This window comes from Abramis brama, assembly GCF_963993115.1.
Source record: "Abramis brama genome assembly, chromosome: 24".
Taxonomy (NCBI): domain Eukaryota; kingdom Metazoa; phylum Chordata; class Actinopteri; order Cypriniformes; family Leuciscidae; genus Abramis; species Abramis brama.
In genome coordinates this window covers 27569648-27583459 of record NC_139986.1, presented here as the reverse complement: position 1 = coordinate 27583459, position 13812 = coordinate 27569648, and the positions used below count along the sequence as shown (strand labels likewise).

The 13812-nt window shown below is 36.7% G+C and overlaps 3 protein-coding genes across 3 annotated transcripts in view; 1 reads left to right on the top strand and 2 right to left on the bottom strand.

The window, feature by feature from the left end:
- LOC311075330 (uncharacterized protein) overlaps positions 1-13812 on the bottom strand; it is a 250040-nt gene that overhangs the window by 95432 nt on the left and 140796 nt on the right. The window lies entirely within an intron of this gene.
- The window catches only part of LOC311075333 (uncharacterized protein), a 467028-nt gene that overhangs the window by 314911 nt on the left and 138305 nt on the right, over positions 1-13812 (bottom strand). The gene's annotated exons all lie outside the window — the stretch shown is intronic.
- LOC311075859 (uncharacterized protein) lies at positions 874-12898 on the top strand. The gene is made up of 3 exons (XM_084103509.1): positions 874-961; positions 1316-1392; positions 10488-12898. Exon 3 carries the CDS (start codon positions 10497-10499, stop codon positions 12051-12053), a length of 1557 nt encoding a protein of 518 aa, XP_083959635.1. The 5' UTR covers positions 874-961; positions 1316-1392; positions 10488-10496; the 3' UTR covers positions 12054-12898.

The following is a 13812-nucleotide window of genomic DNA, read 5'->3' as shown; positions in this document are numbered from 1 at the left end:
TGGTTCTTCAGAGGCTCGGATGAAGGAGCTAAAAAAATATTTTTGTGTTCATTTGTAGTTACATCCAAACTGAGCAACTGCCATGCTTCGTTTGCTCGTTTGCAAGCCACGATGTCTCTCGAGGAAAAAAAAAAATATCGCGCTGGATCTAGATAACACAGTGTAAATTATCGTTAATAAAATCACTTCTTACCGCTTGCGGGAATATAACGTTAGTTGAAATTGCCCCCTTCGTCCGTTTGAGACGCCGAGAGAAGCCTGGCTGCTTGATATTGTTCCAGGTTAGAAAAACAGTCCATGGTGAAATGGGCAGAGCAACTTTCTTCGAATTAAACTGTAGCGGTATCCGATTATAGATAGATTATAGATAGATAGATAGATTATAGATAGATCTGCCATTTTCCCTATGATCCTCGCTTGTTTCTTCACCTGCAGAACTTCTGATGATTCGGCTGCGCAGTTTCGCCTGGCACTGAGCATGGGCTGGCATATGCAAATTTTTAGAGGCGTACATATTAATGATCCCAACTGTTGCGTCACAGTTGGTGTTATGTGGAGATTCGCCTGTTTTTCAGGGGTGTTTTTCAAAAACGAGATTTAAATAAGAAAGAGAAAACTATGGTGTTTGAGACTCACTGTATGTCATGTCCATGTACTGAACTCTTGTTATTTGACTATGCCAAGATAAATTCAATTTCACATTCTAGGGCACCTTTAAAACAAAAATCATACACTGAAAAAGCTGAAACGCCGAAATGATGACTGACAGCATTGCCAGCCAATAGCACCGCCCTAAGAGATGATAGCAGAGAAAGTGAAAGTAAAAAAACAACAGGGTTTTCCTACAAATCACATGACTTTCAGAAAATGGGCGTTGACTATTAATAAGCGTTGTGATCCAATTATTCGTCTAGTTCTCCTTATCAGCTGAGGAAGGACGGACTGTTTTACACAGCCTATTGTAAGTAGATCCATTTTACTAAATTATGATCTTAAACTGAATTATGTCTGACTTGTCATTCTTTGCATTTGACTATATGACTTAGCCTACTTTATGTAGGGCTAAAAAGTGTTATATAAACAGTGTGTATGTGTATGTTAAGAATTTGCAATGCTCTTCATAGTGTATTATTAAATTACATTTATTGATGTTGAACTTAAGCAATAATGAAGTTCTACAAGTATAATATTGCTAACACTAATAAAAAATAAAATAAAAAAAGCAATAAAGGTTAGGGTTTTTTAGTGTTATAATGCTCCCATCCATTAGAAATAAATAATTGGTTTATTTTATTTCTATTTTTGTATTATTTAGCATCAAATTGCTTTGTAAGCTGAAAGACCCCCATCTGCTGAACCAGTTAAGACAGAATCTCAGTTGTTATCAGAAAGGTAAGACTATCATTATTCATCGTCTTAATTTGTAACATTCTGTTCCTTGTGCTTTTTCTGTTATTCATCCGATTCTGTACACCATCCTCCTTAGCTGACAGTTGTTGTAAATAATTTTGATGAGGGCTAAAAAAACAACAACATTTAAACTTCTGAGTTAGCCTATAATTTGATTTGAAATCAGGTAATATGGAAAATGAGCAAGAAAGTGGCTGGCCGCACATTGGATTCAGTACAGACTACAGAAGTCTATCAAAACATTTTTAGCGCAATTTTCCACCGGACAAATTGCGATTGTTAACTCATGATTTCTGTTCTGTGCGTCTGTGCGCACCAATCTTGCACTTCTATCTACTCCTCAACCAGACCACCTAGAGACTTCGGGTTTTCGGCATTATGTTAAAGGGGGGGTGAAATGCTCATTTTCACTCAATCTCCTGTTAATCTTGAGTACCTATAGAGTAATATTGCATCCTTCATATCTCCAAAAAGTCTTTTGTTTTATTATATTTTTAATTGAAAGATTGGCTGTACCGAGTCTTTCCGGAAAAAAACGAGCGGCTGGGGGCGGGCCGTGTGGGCGAAGCTAAAGCTGTGCTAACGCGCCGAGCTAACAACACACAGAGACATTTGTTCAACAGTTTTACTCACCGTTCCAACGCACGACCGCGAACCTTTATCATTGTGACTGCTCGATCCTTAAGCATTAGACGATCTGCAAATCCATCGATCTGGGCTTTGTTTATAAAACAATCATCGTCGAAATGCAGGGAACAACAGTCTTACACAACTCCGTTTATGCTCAGGAAAACAAACTCCATCCACGGGTTCCTTAACGCTGGGTTCTTTGGGAATCTGTGCAGGGTTGTCTTGCCCTGGCAACCAAAAACACACTTCTTTGGTGACATTGACTTCCCAAAAGCCGGGCAGGGCGCTTTGATGGCGAACTGCTTTCACTCTCTTGCTCTTTTTTACGAGTGCGCGCGCGCCCGCGATCTTACCGGAGAAGTGCCCTTAGGACCCATATAAGGAAATTCCGCCCTCTCTTACGTAAGACAGAGCCATACTCGAAAAAAACTTTCCGAAACTTGTGACAAACTGGAAGGACAATTTTTGGAACAAAAATACTCCTTCAAACGTACAACTTAACTTTTGAAACTTTGACCAAGTTTAGCATGGGAATCCAACTCTTTAACAGTGTAAAAAACTCAGTATGCATGAAACAGTAATTCACCCCCCCTTTAAGGAAGGTCTAATCTCGGGAACGCACCAAAAAAAATCCAGGAAAAGATTTACTATCTCTTAGTGGTGTGATCCCATGAGGTGAGAAAATTGCACTAAAACACTCACCGAGTTTTTATTACTTGTTTTCGTTTTATGGATTGCATCATGCAAAAAGTGCAAAGTGAAAGTGAATTAAAACAGGAACAAGAGCAAACGTTTCAGCACATTGCTATCTTCAGTGCTCACTCTGAAACAAACATTCACCCTTCTCTTGATAAATTAGCAATTGGGGGTCATCAGCTGAAATTAATTCAAGTACAACTCTATTCCAGGTGGAGCTCCAAGAGAGTCATAAATGACACAAAATATTACAGGTTTTCAATTATGACAAAAAAAAAAAAAGAGTATAAAAACAATGCATATAAGACATAAATCACAAAGAAAGAGAATGTTTTTTAAAACAAAAAACAGGAAAGTTCTAGTTCTACATTCATACTATCAGGGAATAGAGACTTAAAGGATTAGTTCACTTTCAAATAAAAATTTCCTGATAATTTACTCACCCCCACATCATCCAAGATGTCCATGTCTTTCTTTCTTCAGTCGAAAAGAAATTAAGGTTTATGAGGAAAACTTTCCAGGATTTTTCTCTATATAATGGACTTCAATGGGTCCAACGATTTAAAGGTTCAAATGTCAGTCTCAATGCAGCTTAAAAATTTCTTTACAACTGATGAAAGAAAGACATGGATATCTTGGATGACATGGGGGTGAGTAAATTATCAGGAAGTCCTCCCTTTGCAACAATTTCTTATCTCTATCTCCGCCTCAGTTAAAATCCTCTCAATGCCCAGGATCTTTATGTCAGACAAAGAATGTTTGGCAAACTTAAAGTGGTATTATATTGGGTAAGTATCATCCTGTCTTCGAATGGCACTTGTGTGTTCAATGACTCTTGTGCGTAATGCACATGTGGTTTTGCCTTCATATAACAGTGAACACGAGCAGATTATAATATAGCTAGATCACATATGTACTCTTGCAAGTAATCAGTTGTCTAATCATGTATGTTTTTAGTGTATGTGTGAATGATTTACATTTGACATATTTAGTGCAAGAAGTACAATTAGGAGAAGAGATGTGAGTGTCTGCATAAACATGCATATCCCTCAAACCAGAAGAGACAAAAAAGTGGTTGATCATTGAATATATTCAATAACTGAGGATCGCTTAGAATAATGTGCCAATGACTCTTAAAGGTGCTCTAAGCGATGCCGGGAGTCGTAACTTCTTGTTGACATTCGAAGTATTGTCAAACAAAACAGAGGCTAGCTAGACCCTCCCTCCTCCTCATCCCGTCTCCTCCCTCCTCCCCTCCCTTCTGACATAAAGGAAAGTCAAAGTAGTCACTTCAAACAAAGTTAAGTTTTACTGATACTTCATTCAATGTGTAATGTCACCAAGTTAGATAAATGCTTCTATATATTGCAGAACAGAATGCAGAAAAAGAGAAACATTGTCTTAAAATGGTTTCGCCACCTGAGGTTATAACTATAGCTCCCATACAAGGACCAAGGACGCAATAATAGCATGATAACGTTAGCTTTGCATTTCCCAGAGCATAAACAACGGCGGCGTCGTAAACAAATTTAGTAAAAGTTGTCAATAGCATAAATGAACATTCAAATTCATAACAAACCGTGGGTGAAAACAATCATTCACACAAATTGTCGCCCTACTGTGAATTTGCTTGATCATTTACAATAGAGATTGATCGCTAGCTGCTAGAAACATATATGTTGTATTCACCAAAGTTAACGCTGACTGCATAGTTCTAGCTAATTACATCCTTGTGTTGGTTTGGCGAACATGAACTTCAGTTTAGAAAGAAAAATGGATTTACCCACCAGTTCTGCAAAAACAGAGCAACCGAATGTCGGATTGGAATCCCTTCTGCCGGCGGAGTTCTCGCCACCTTTCAAGGGTTTTTCCGATGTAAATTCGGGACGTCGCGCATTCCTTATCCTTGTCCCTTATCCTTGTCCCTCTTCTTTGCAATTTGTTCATCGGAACATCGTCTCTTTTGTCATGTGTCGGCCATAATTCAAACTTCCCTCTTCATGCTTCTCTCTCCTCCACACCCCCTTCATGTGTACGCGCACTAACCCCCCAAACCCCACCCTCAAATACTTCTTGCCAGTGATTGGCTCTCTATACATCTCTATACAGGTTTTGAGCTTTAGCCTCAAAGTCCTCTTTCTTAGAACAGATGGAGTGGAGCCTTAAAAACTGGTTATAGGGTAACCTAAGTTTTAAGGGGTTTGGATGAGCACTCTTAGCATTAAGGAGACATCTTTGCTGTATCTTTTCTATAAAGAGAAGAGACGAAGAAATTGACACTAGTGATACCCACCTGTTATGTGAATTTCATTGAAGGGCTGTTATACCTTTACAAACTATACATCATTAAAAAGATATAAGACTCAAGTTTCAGTATTTGACCACTATTGTATTCTGAGAAACTTATAGCGACAGTTATTTCTTAATTTCTGTCAGGAGTTATGAAATGAAAAAATGAGTCGATACCTTTAATATAAATTATGAGCGTCAGCCGCTTTCATTCATAAAAAAAGGCTTGTTTGAGATGAGCAAAATCTGCGCAGAACCGATCACCGGTGATCACTGTGAGATGCATGCCGGTTAGAAATGTGTCCTGGTGCGGTCCGCCTTGCTCTGATGTCATGCTGTCGTATGTCAAAAAAACTCTCGCGACCGCAAGGCGCACGTGTCGGATTCTGCAGTCGCACGCGGTGTTTTCGAGATGCCGAGAGCTCCCATAGACAGTATATAAACGAGAGCTCCATGTCCGAGACTTCGACCGCTTCTACATGTACTTTATTAAACAGGTGAGTACATTTACATAAAACTAACCAATGTTATATAGTTCAACAATGATAAAATGTTATAATATGATCTGTATGTTATTCAAATGTTGATCTAGCTTACTGCTAGTCTCATACAGATGAACAACAAACTAACACATACATTTCAACACATTGAAATGCAGTTTAGTGTGCTAAATGCAATGTTAGACCAAGTGAAACAGCGCTGCGTTACCTAACAAGTTTAATTTGTCTAATAAACTGACCTGTGAGTTGTAATTCTGCACTCACGTGTAGTTCGGTAGAATGAAATGTCCATTCCTTTTATATCCGCGGGACTCGCGTCGCGTGTGGAGCTGATAGCTGTCTCTTAGCAATCCCGAACTGCTTCATATCACAGTCATGATAAAAGCATCGATGTATTCAGTCATCCATAAACATTATTAGATCGGTCGGCTTGACGTTGACGACAAGATCCATAATTCTTAGCATGTGTTGCGTCATCAAACTATGCCTTTGTTATTGTAAGACGTTAGTGGCCCCGCCTAGTGGACAAAAGAAATTCCATACTGTACGTTTAAATTCCATCCAGTTTATGAGCAACACTGTGCATGAGGCAAGGGGCATCTCAAACAAGCCTAAAAACTCCTGTGCTGTCGTCATGATAGCGCTTGACAAAACAACGTCCCTCAGGGCTTTAGCTCAAAAATGTGCAGATTTGGATAAATATTGATAGATTCTCATAGGTTTACATCAGATTTCTATAGACAGGAATAATATTTATTGAATTTATACCCAAATGCGTCGATGTAATCATTATGAGCATTTGGTACTTTATATACTGTGTTTTCAATTCATACCAATAGCCTGAGGGCGCTATATGCACAATAATAGTCCATATATGGAACATGAAGAAGAGCCATAATCATGTGACATTCCAGGACGTCACTGATACACACACAGCCTAACAGATATTGCTGTAATGGATGTAACATGCAGATAAAGATGTTTTAAAGACAATAAACATGATTGCGATGATATTTGATTTACCTGTGTTTTTCAAGCCATGCCAGGTATTTTCATAATAATAGATTATATTTATAATGTAATGCTAATCTATATAGACTATCATTGTGCAGAATACTATAAAATAGTATATTTTCTGATTTTTTTTTTATCTGAAGCCAAATTAGATCAAACTTGCGTTATAAAGTAAGTTTGGAGCACAAACATGGTTTTAATCTCATAAATTGTAGTGTTTTGATGGTGTTCTAAGCTAACATGCTAGCTAGCTCTAGGTGCACCTGCTACTAGCAGTTATTTTTTTATGATTTTTTTTCTAAATAGGAATGCTTACTGAAATGTTTCTTTATTCCAGAAGGGCATTTGATACAGTTAGATACAGTGAGAACTTTGCTAAAAGAAATTAGGGATTGAAACCCTATGAATAGCCTGTGAATACCCAGTCGTTAGTAACTATAATGCAGACAAAAGAAATGCATATTTCGAGCCATAACCAGGCTGGAGAGGTGTGAATGTGTGCAGGAGAGACTGGGACTGAATGGGGCTCGTTTGCACCACAAAACAATAGAGACAAAAGACTGAATGGATGATGACTAAACATCAGTAGCATTTTAGAGTCTAATCAAAATAGTCATATGACATGATCTTGAAAAACATTTAACTAAATACAGAGTTTTAGACTTATCATCTTCAGATTTCACATATAACATGGTCAGACATGTTGCTTTAGCTGCAGTGCATTTCTAGATTGCTACAGTGCCAACTTCAATTTTATTTTCATGAAAATGTTTCATAAAAATACATTTCTAATAACTTTACCAATTTTTTTTTTTCATTATGACAATAATTAATTCTACATTTACAATAAACTGCCAGGTGTCAGCTTTCAAATGAGATCATATTGTGCTTTTAGTACAAAGGGATCATGAACTGTATCTGTTTCAGTTTGGGTATGTCATTTCTGGGGATTTTTCAAAAGTTGGGATGCAGTTTAACAGGTTAAACAGTTCATATATAAAGAAAATGCTTCAAAATCACTTTCAGAACCTTTGTAAATAACAAAACAGTCATATCTTAAAAAAAAAAATGTTGTCAAAAAAGGGTTATTATTGAAAACATATCTTTCCTCCAAGAAACCCAAATATAAAATATAGCTGCAAGCAGCAATTATAGGGGCCAAGCGCAAGAAGACGATAAGACATGCCAACATGGCTGGGAGTGTCAACTGCAACAATGAGCAATTAAATACATTTTTAAAGATGATTAGGCAAAATGGGTGAAAAAATGGTGCAGTTACGAGATGAATGTGTTATTGTCAGAGTGAGGAGACACATACAAAGTTTAATGTCAATATGTCAAGGCATTAAAAGCTTCATGTAAAGCCTGATTAGTCATTTTGGCATCATACTTCAACTTTGCTGCTGAGGTATATGAAAACAGTTTTGTCTATCAATACAAAATCCATAACTTTTAGTTAGGCACTAACTTTCAGGATGATACAATTCGATTTTGGTGAAAATCAGACAAATGGTCTAGGAGTAGTTCGAATAAGTAGGTTTTTAATAAAAATCAAGATGGTGGACAGGAAGTTCGGCCAAATATGGCAAACTTGGTATCTATGTTCTCGGCATGACTTGTTCCAAGTTTGGTCTGAATGCGATAAAGCGTTGTGGAGATACAGCCTTAAGTCTGTTTTCGCAAGCGCTACGTAAAATTAGTTTGCACGGTATTCGAGAACGGTTCAACAAATCAACTTGAATTTCACAGCGTTTTGTCTGCATGGTCTGAAGATGATCTGGTAGAATTTTTGTAAAAATTGGAGCAACCGTCTAGGACGAGTCCAAAAAAGTAGGTTTTACAACAAATTTTAAATAGCGGATAGATTTTCATGACGGAAAATGACGTCATAGGGTGCAAATGAAGGAATTAGCCAAGGAATCAGAGGAAACAAGATTTTTGTTTCAAGCCTTTATGGTTCAAAAGTTATTAGCATAAACATGAGTGAAACTTTGGACAATTGGTGGCGCTAGAGGGATTGAGTTGGAGACTCCAAATTTTCTCTGGTGACTTCTCAGATTGCCCTCTATCAGTGTGCCAAATTTGCAAGCAGTGATACGGGGCCAAGCCCCTGAAGCAGCTGCAACAGCAGTGTAGAACAGGAAGAGCAAAAACAACAGAAATTGAACATACATGAAAAAGAGCTGGTTCAGAAGTACAGATGAAGATGAACACAAAATGAACAAAAGTTCATAAGTTCAGATGAGAATGAACACAGAATGAACAAAAACATACTTATTTCTAATCCAAGAGAACGAAAGATTAGTACAATGATTGAATAATAAAGGAATCGAAATGACACAATATTCAACAAAAAAATTCTAAAGTCGTCCCACGCGGGACTTGTACCCACTATGTCTGGATCAGATGCCTGTCACTTATCTTGTTGCGCCACTGGGAAGATGTGAATTCACCAAGATGCCGATGTTCTATAATTCAAGTAAGAATCAACTCAAAATGAATAATTTTTAAATGCACCACATATTGAGCTCCTTCCCAGATAGACACCATGTCTGGAACTGAAGCATCTTTGCACCACTTCTGCCACGGTACCTATTGCAGTCTGGGCATGTGCCACACAGGATTCGAACCCATGACCTGAATGATTAGGGGCTCAGGGCTCGTGGCACGTGGTGTAGCAGCTTATGCCACTCAGTTAACACTAACTTACCAATCTGCCGAAACGCAGCATGTAGCCTCAAGTCATGCTTGTGATGACTTGTACCAAGTTTGGTCTGAATGCGATAAAGCGTTGCAGAGATACAGCCTTAAGTCTGTTTTCACAAGCGCTACGTAAAATTAGTTTGCGTGGTATTTGAGAACGGTTCAACAAATCAACATGAATTCCATAACTTTTTGTCGGCATGGTCTGAAGATGATCTGGTACAATTTTTGTGAAAATCGGAGCAACCGTCTAGGACGAGTTCGAAAAACAGTTTTACTTTTTACAGTTCAAAAGTTATTAGCATAAACATGAGTGAAAATTTGGACAGTTGGTGGCGCTAGATGGATTGAGTTAGAGACTTAAAATTTGCTATGGTGACTGTTCAGACTGTCCTCTATCAGTGTGCCAAATTTCAAAACTTTTCCGCAAGCGGTTCAAGCGTATACTCCCATACGCAAGAAGAAGAAATGGAAGAATAATAGGAACGCTAATGATTTCAAGCTCCAAAAAAGTAGGTTTTACAACAAATTTAAAATAGCGGATAGATTTTCATGACGGAAAATGACGTCATAGGGTGCAAATGAAGGAATTAGCCAAGGAATCAGAGGAAACAAGATTTTTGTTTCAAGCCTTTATGGTTCAAAAGTTATTAGCATAAACATGAGTGAAACTTTGGACTGTTGGTGGCGCTAGAGGGATTGAGTTGGAGACTACAAATTTTCTCTGGTGACTTCTCAGACTGCCCTCTATCAGTGTGCCAAATTTGCAAGCAGCGGTTCAAGCGTATACTCCCATGCGCAAGAAGTAGAAATGGAAGAATAATAGGAACGCTAACGATTTCAAGAGGTGCCTACGCACTTTCAGTGCTTGGCCCCTAATAACCTACACGAGGGTGGATTAGAACCCATAACTTCTGGCACACTTAACAAAAGTTCGACCAGTCCACTTGGACATACAGATATTTGAAGCATAATTTAATTTGAAGCAAAACGAATTTATTCACTAATTTGAATAATCTCGAGTGTCTATGATTTAAAAATTCAATGTATTACTGAAATTGATTTCTGTACATGGTCATTTTTATTTGTGCATTTATTATTGTACATTTCTGATCTCCTCCGTTAAACATTCTAATGTTTAAGCAATTTTCTTTGAATATACAAGACTTCTGAAACATTTAACATGAACAGCTTTAACAACTTAAGCTGTGTAAAATAACATTTTTTATTTTTTTTTAATGACAGGGGTGAAATATGACAAGTTTATGTCAAGAAGGTAAAATTGCTGTAATCATCAAGAAAAGCATCTCAATTGGAAATGGAAAAAATCCTGCTCGATATCGTTTGCAAAATAAGACAGACAATATGGATGAATCTAAACCATATAGAAAGATGACCTTTGGAGAGAGAGACAGAAACAAACCCCATAAAACCATTCTGATGGTGGGAGAAACAGGAACAGGAAAAACAACCCTGATCAATGTAATGATCAACCACATGTTGGGTGTTCAGAGAGAAGACGAGGTTTGGTTTGAGATCACAGATGATCAGAGTGACCGATCATCAGTTTACAGTCAGACCTCCAGCATCACTGTTTATGGGTTTTATCTACAAGAGAGTCCGATCGATCTAACAATCATCGACACTCCAGGATATGGAGACACTCGTGGAGTTGATCTTGATAAACAGATCGCTGAGAGTTTGCTTAGTTTAAGTAAATCTGAAGAAGGGATCAGTGAAACACATGCAGTGTGTCTGGTGATTAATGCAACAAAGAATCGACTCTCTAAGAGCCAAATATACATATTTGATGCTGTTCAGTCTTTATTTGGGAAAGATACTGCTGAAAACATTGTCTTGCTCTTCACACACTCAAATGGAGCTCGACCTAAACTTACTCTGGCGGCTATTAAAGAGGCTGAAATCAAGTGTGCAGTGAATGACAAGAATCAGCCTGTGTTTTTCCTGTTTGACAACTGTCAGTCAGAACCTGCTGATGAAGAAGATGATGAAGATGAGAAGGATCATGACCGTAGGCTGGATCTTTCATGGAATCTCAGTTTTAAAGGAATGGAACGATTGTTCAAGTTTCTCGACACAATAAAACCAAAATCCCTGAAGATGACTCAAGAAGTGTTGCAGAAACGGAAGCAGTTGGAGGCAAATATCTCTAATCTACAGTCACGTGTTCAAATGATGGAACTAAAGCAAAATGAGCTGAAACAAACTCAAGAAGCTCTGGAGAAGAACAAGAAAGATGTAGAAGAAAATAATGACTTTGAGTATGAAGTTGAAGTGTCCTACAAAGAGAAGGTTGATATTGATCTTGATTTAGCCAGCAAGGCGACGTGCTGCAGCGTCTGTGAGGAGAACTGTCATTATCCAGGATGCTGGTGGGCCAGAAATCTCTCATGGTGCAGTTCAATGAAAGATGATCACTGTTCAGTGTGCACAAAGAAATGCCACTACAGCAAACACGTCAAAGAAGCAAAAATATATGTAACAAAGACAAAGAAGGAGAAGAGGAAATATGAAGATTTAAAGAAGAAATATGATGACAAAATAGGAGGTGGTGTGTCTCTGGTCCAGAAGCTGGAAGAAGAACTGCAAGAATTAGAGAAAGAGAAAATAAAGCTGGTGAATGAAACTTTTCACTGTGTGGAAATTCTGCAGATAATTGCACTCAACACTGTTTCTCTGTTCATACTTCAGCACACTGATTTTCTGATTGAGAAACTGAAGGAAATAAATGAGCCTGAAAAAGCAAAAGCATTTGAAGAAATCAAGAAGAAAGCAGGAGAAGAAAAATAGGAGCACTGAAATACAATACATACAAAAAATAAACACAAAAATGCCTTAGCTCAAATAATGCTAAAACTCTGAAAAGCGGATCCTAAAAATGTTTCTGCTTTGTTCATAAGCATGTCCTTCATGTGATGTAAAGCTGTGTTATCATTGATCATAATTGCAATGTTTTATGAATCTAACATTTTTCTATCATCACACTTGCCTGTATTTTCCATTTGTAAATTGCTTTGAAAAAACTGCATCTGCAAAACTAACTAATGTAAAAGTGATAACTGGGAATTCTGTATATTCATTTATACAGTAAGATACTACTGAAAATACAGCAGTGATACTGTAAAAGCAACAAATAGCCAGAACATTGTTATTGTTATTTGTGTTTATTGAGAATATACAGAGACAATATTAAATGCTTTCACTTTCATTCACTTATATCAATAAAATGTTTTTTTTTATTTTTATTTTTTTATTAACCAGCAGTTTGTTTTTGTTAATTTTTCATGTATAAATGTGTTCATTTAACTGTGAAATGCAGCAACCCTGTTGGGACAAATATTAAAGTTTTTTATTTAATCAATATTTACATTTTTACAATCTTGAAAGCGTGTTCAAATCATGAAATCGTGCACATATTTAGAGCACACATAGATTGTATCCATTGTGTTGAACACCCATTCCCATTTGTTCAAGTATCTCATCATAGAGATTGTAATATTGTTATATTTTACCTTTATTTAGAAAATGCTTTATTAATATTGTTGTGTTTTATATACCTTTATATCCATATTTATAGTTGTATTTTGTATTCACAGAACCACACATCTATGCACATTCAATAAAACAACGATTTAGATTATAACCTGAGTGAGACATCATTGTTCTGACCGGAGAAACCATAGCCTTCAGCCAAACCTGGACAATAACAGTCAAGATTCATAAGATTTTTCACTATGTGTGTTGCTTATTTTATTTATTTATTTATTTTTATTAACATTTAACATTTGTTTTATTCTTGCTCTTAGACGCTGTTTATTTGCACGTTTTGTACCTCTAATATAGTGGAGATAATTTTTGAATGCCATTTTACAACATATGCTTTAATCATGGAGTGATTATTTTTTATTCAACAGATATTTATCACGATGAAAGGTTATTGCCAATACACAAACACACAGTTAAAATTTCAGAACATCCAAAAACTGAAATGAAATGTCACCTCTGACTCAGTTTATTATCAATCTGTTCTGAGTGTTTAGAGGGAAAGGAATTAAATTGTTCTACAAATGCCATCAAACAGCATATTTCCTCTAAATCACATGACCATAAAGATGTTTCCCTCAGTTTACTGTAAATACACATATTTTACTGTAAATACACATATTTTTGCCTGCAAGAGTTTAAAGTCATCTGGAACAGGAAGGATCCTAAAACAGTAAGTAGATTTTGGTAACACTTTAAAATACGGGTGCACTAATATGCATTAATTCATGCTTAACTAATGCACAGATAATCATGTGTTAATGTATGACTCATGAAGAACTAAACCATTAATTAATGATTACTGCATCAGCAACTAATAAAGATTCTAAATGATTAATTGATTAAGTAATATATGAATTGTTATTAATTAAATGTGTCATAATGTATGAATTCCTTAATAACATATTTTATTAACTAATAGTGTAAATTAATGCGTTAATTACCACAATGGGTTTAAGTCATGTACTTCAACTTCGAATTGTCTGCATTAATTAATCATTAGCTA

Excerpts from the sequence above, each read along its gene's own strand:
- LOC311075859 (XM_084103509.1), top strand. The coding sequence starts at position 10,497 with ATGACAAGTTTATGTCAAGAAGGTAAAATTGCTGTAATCATCAAGAAA.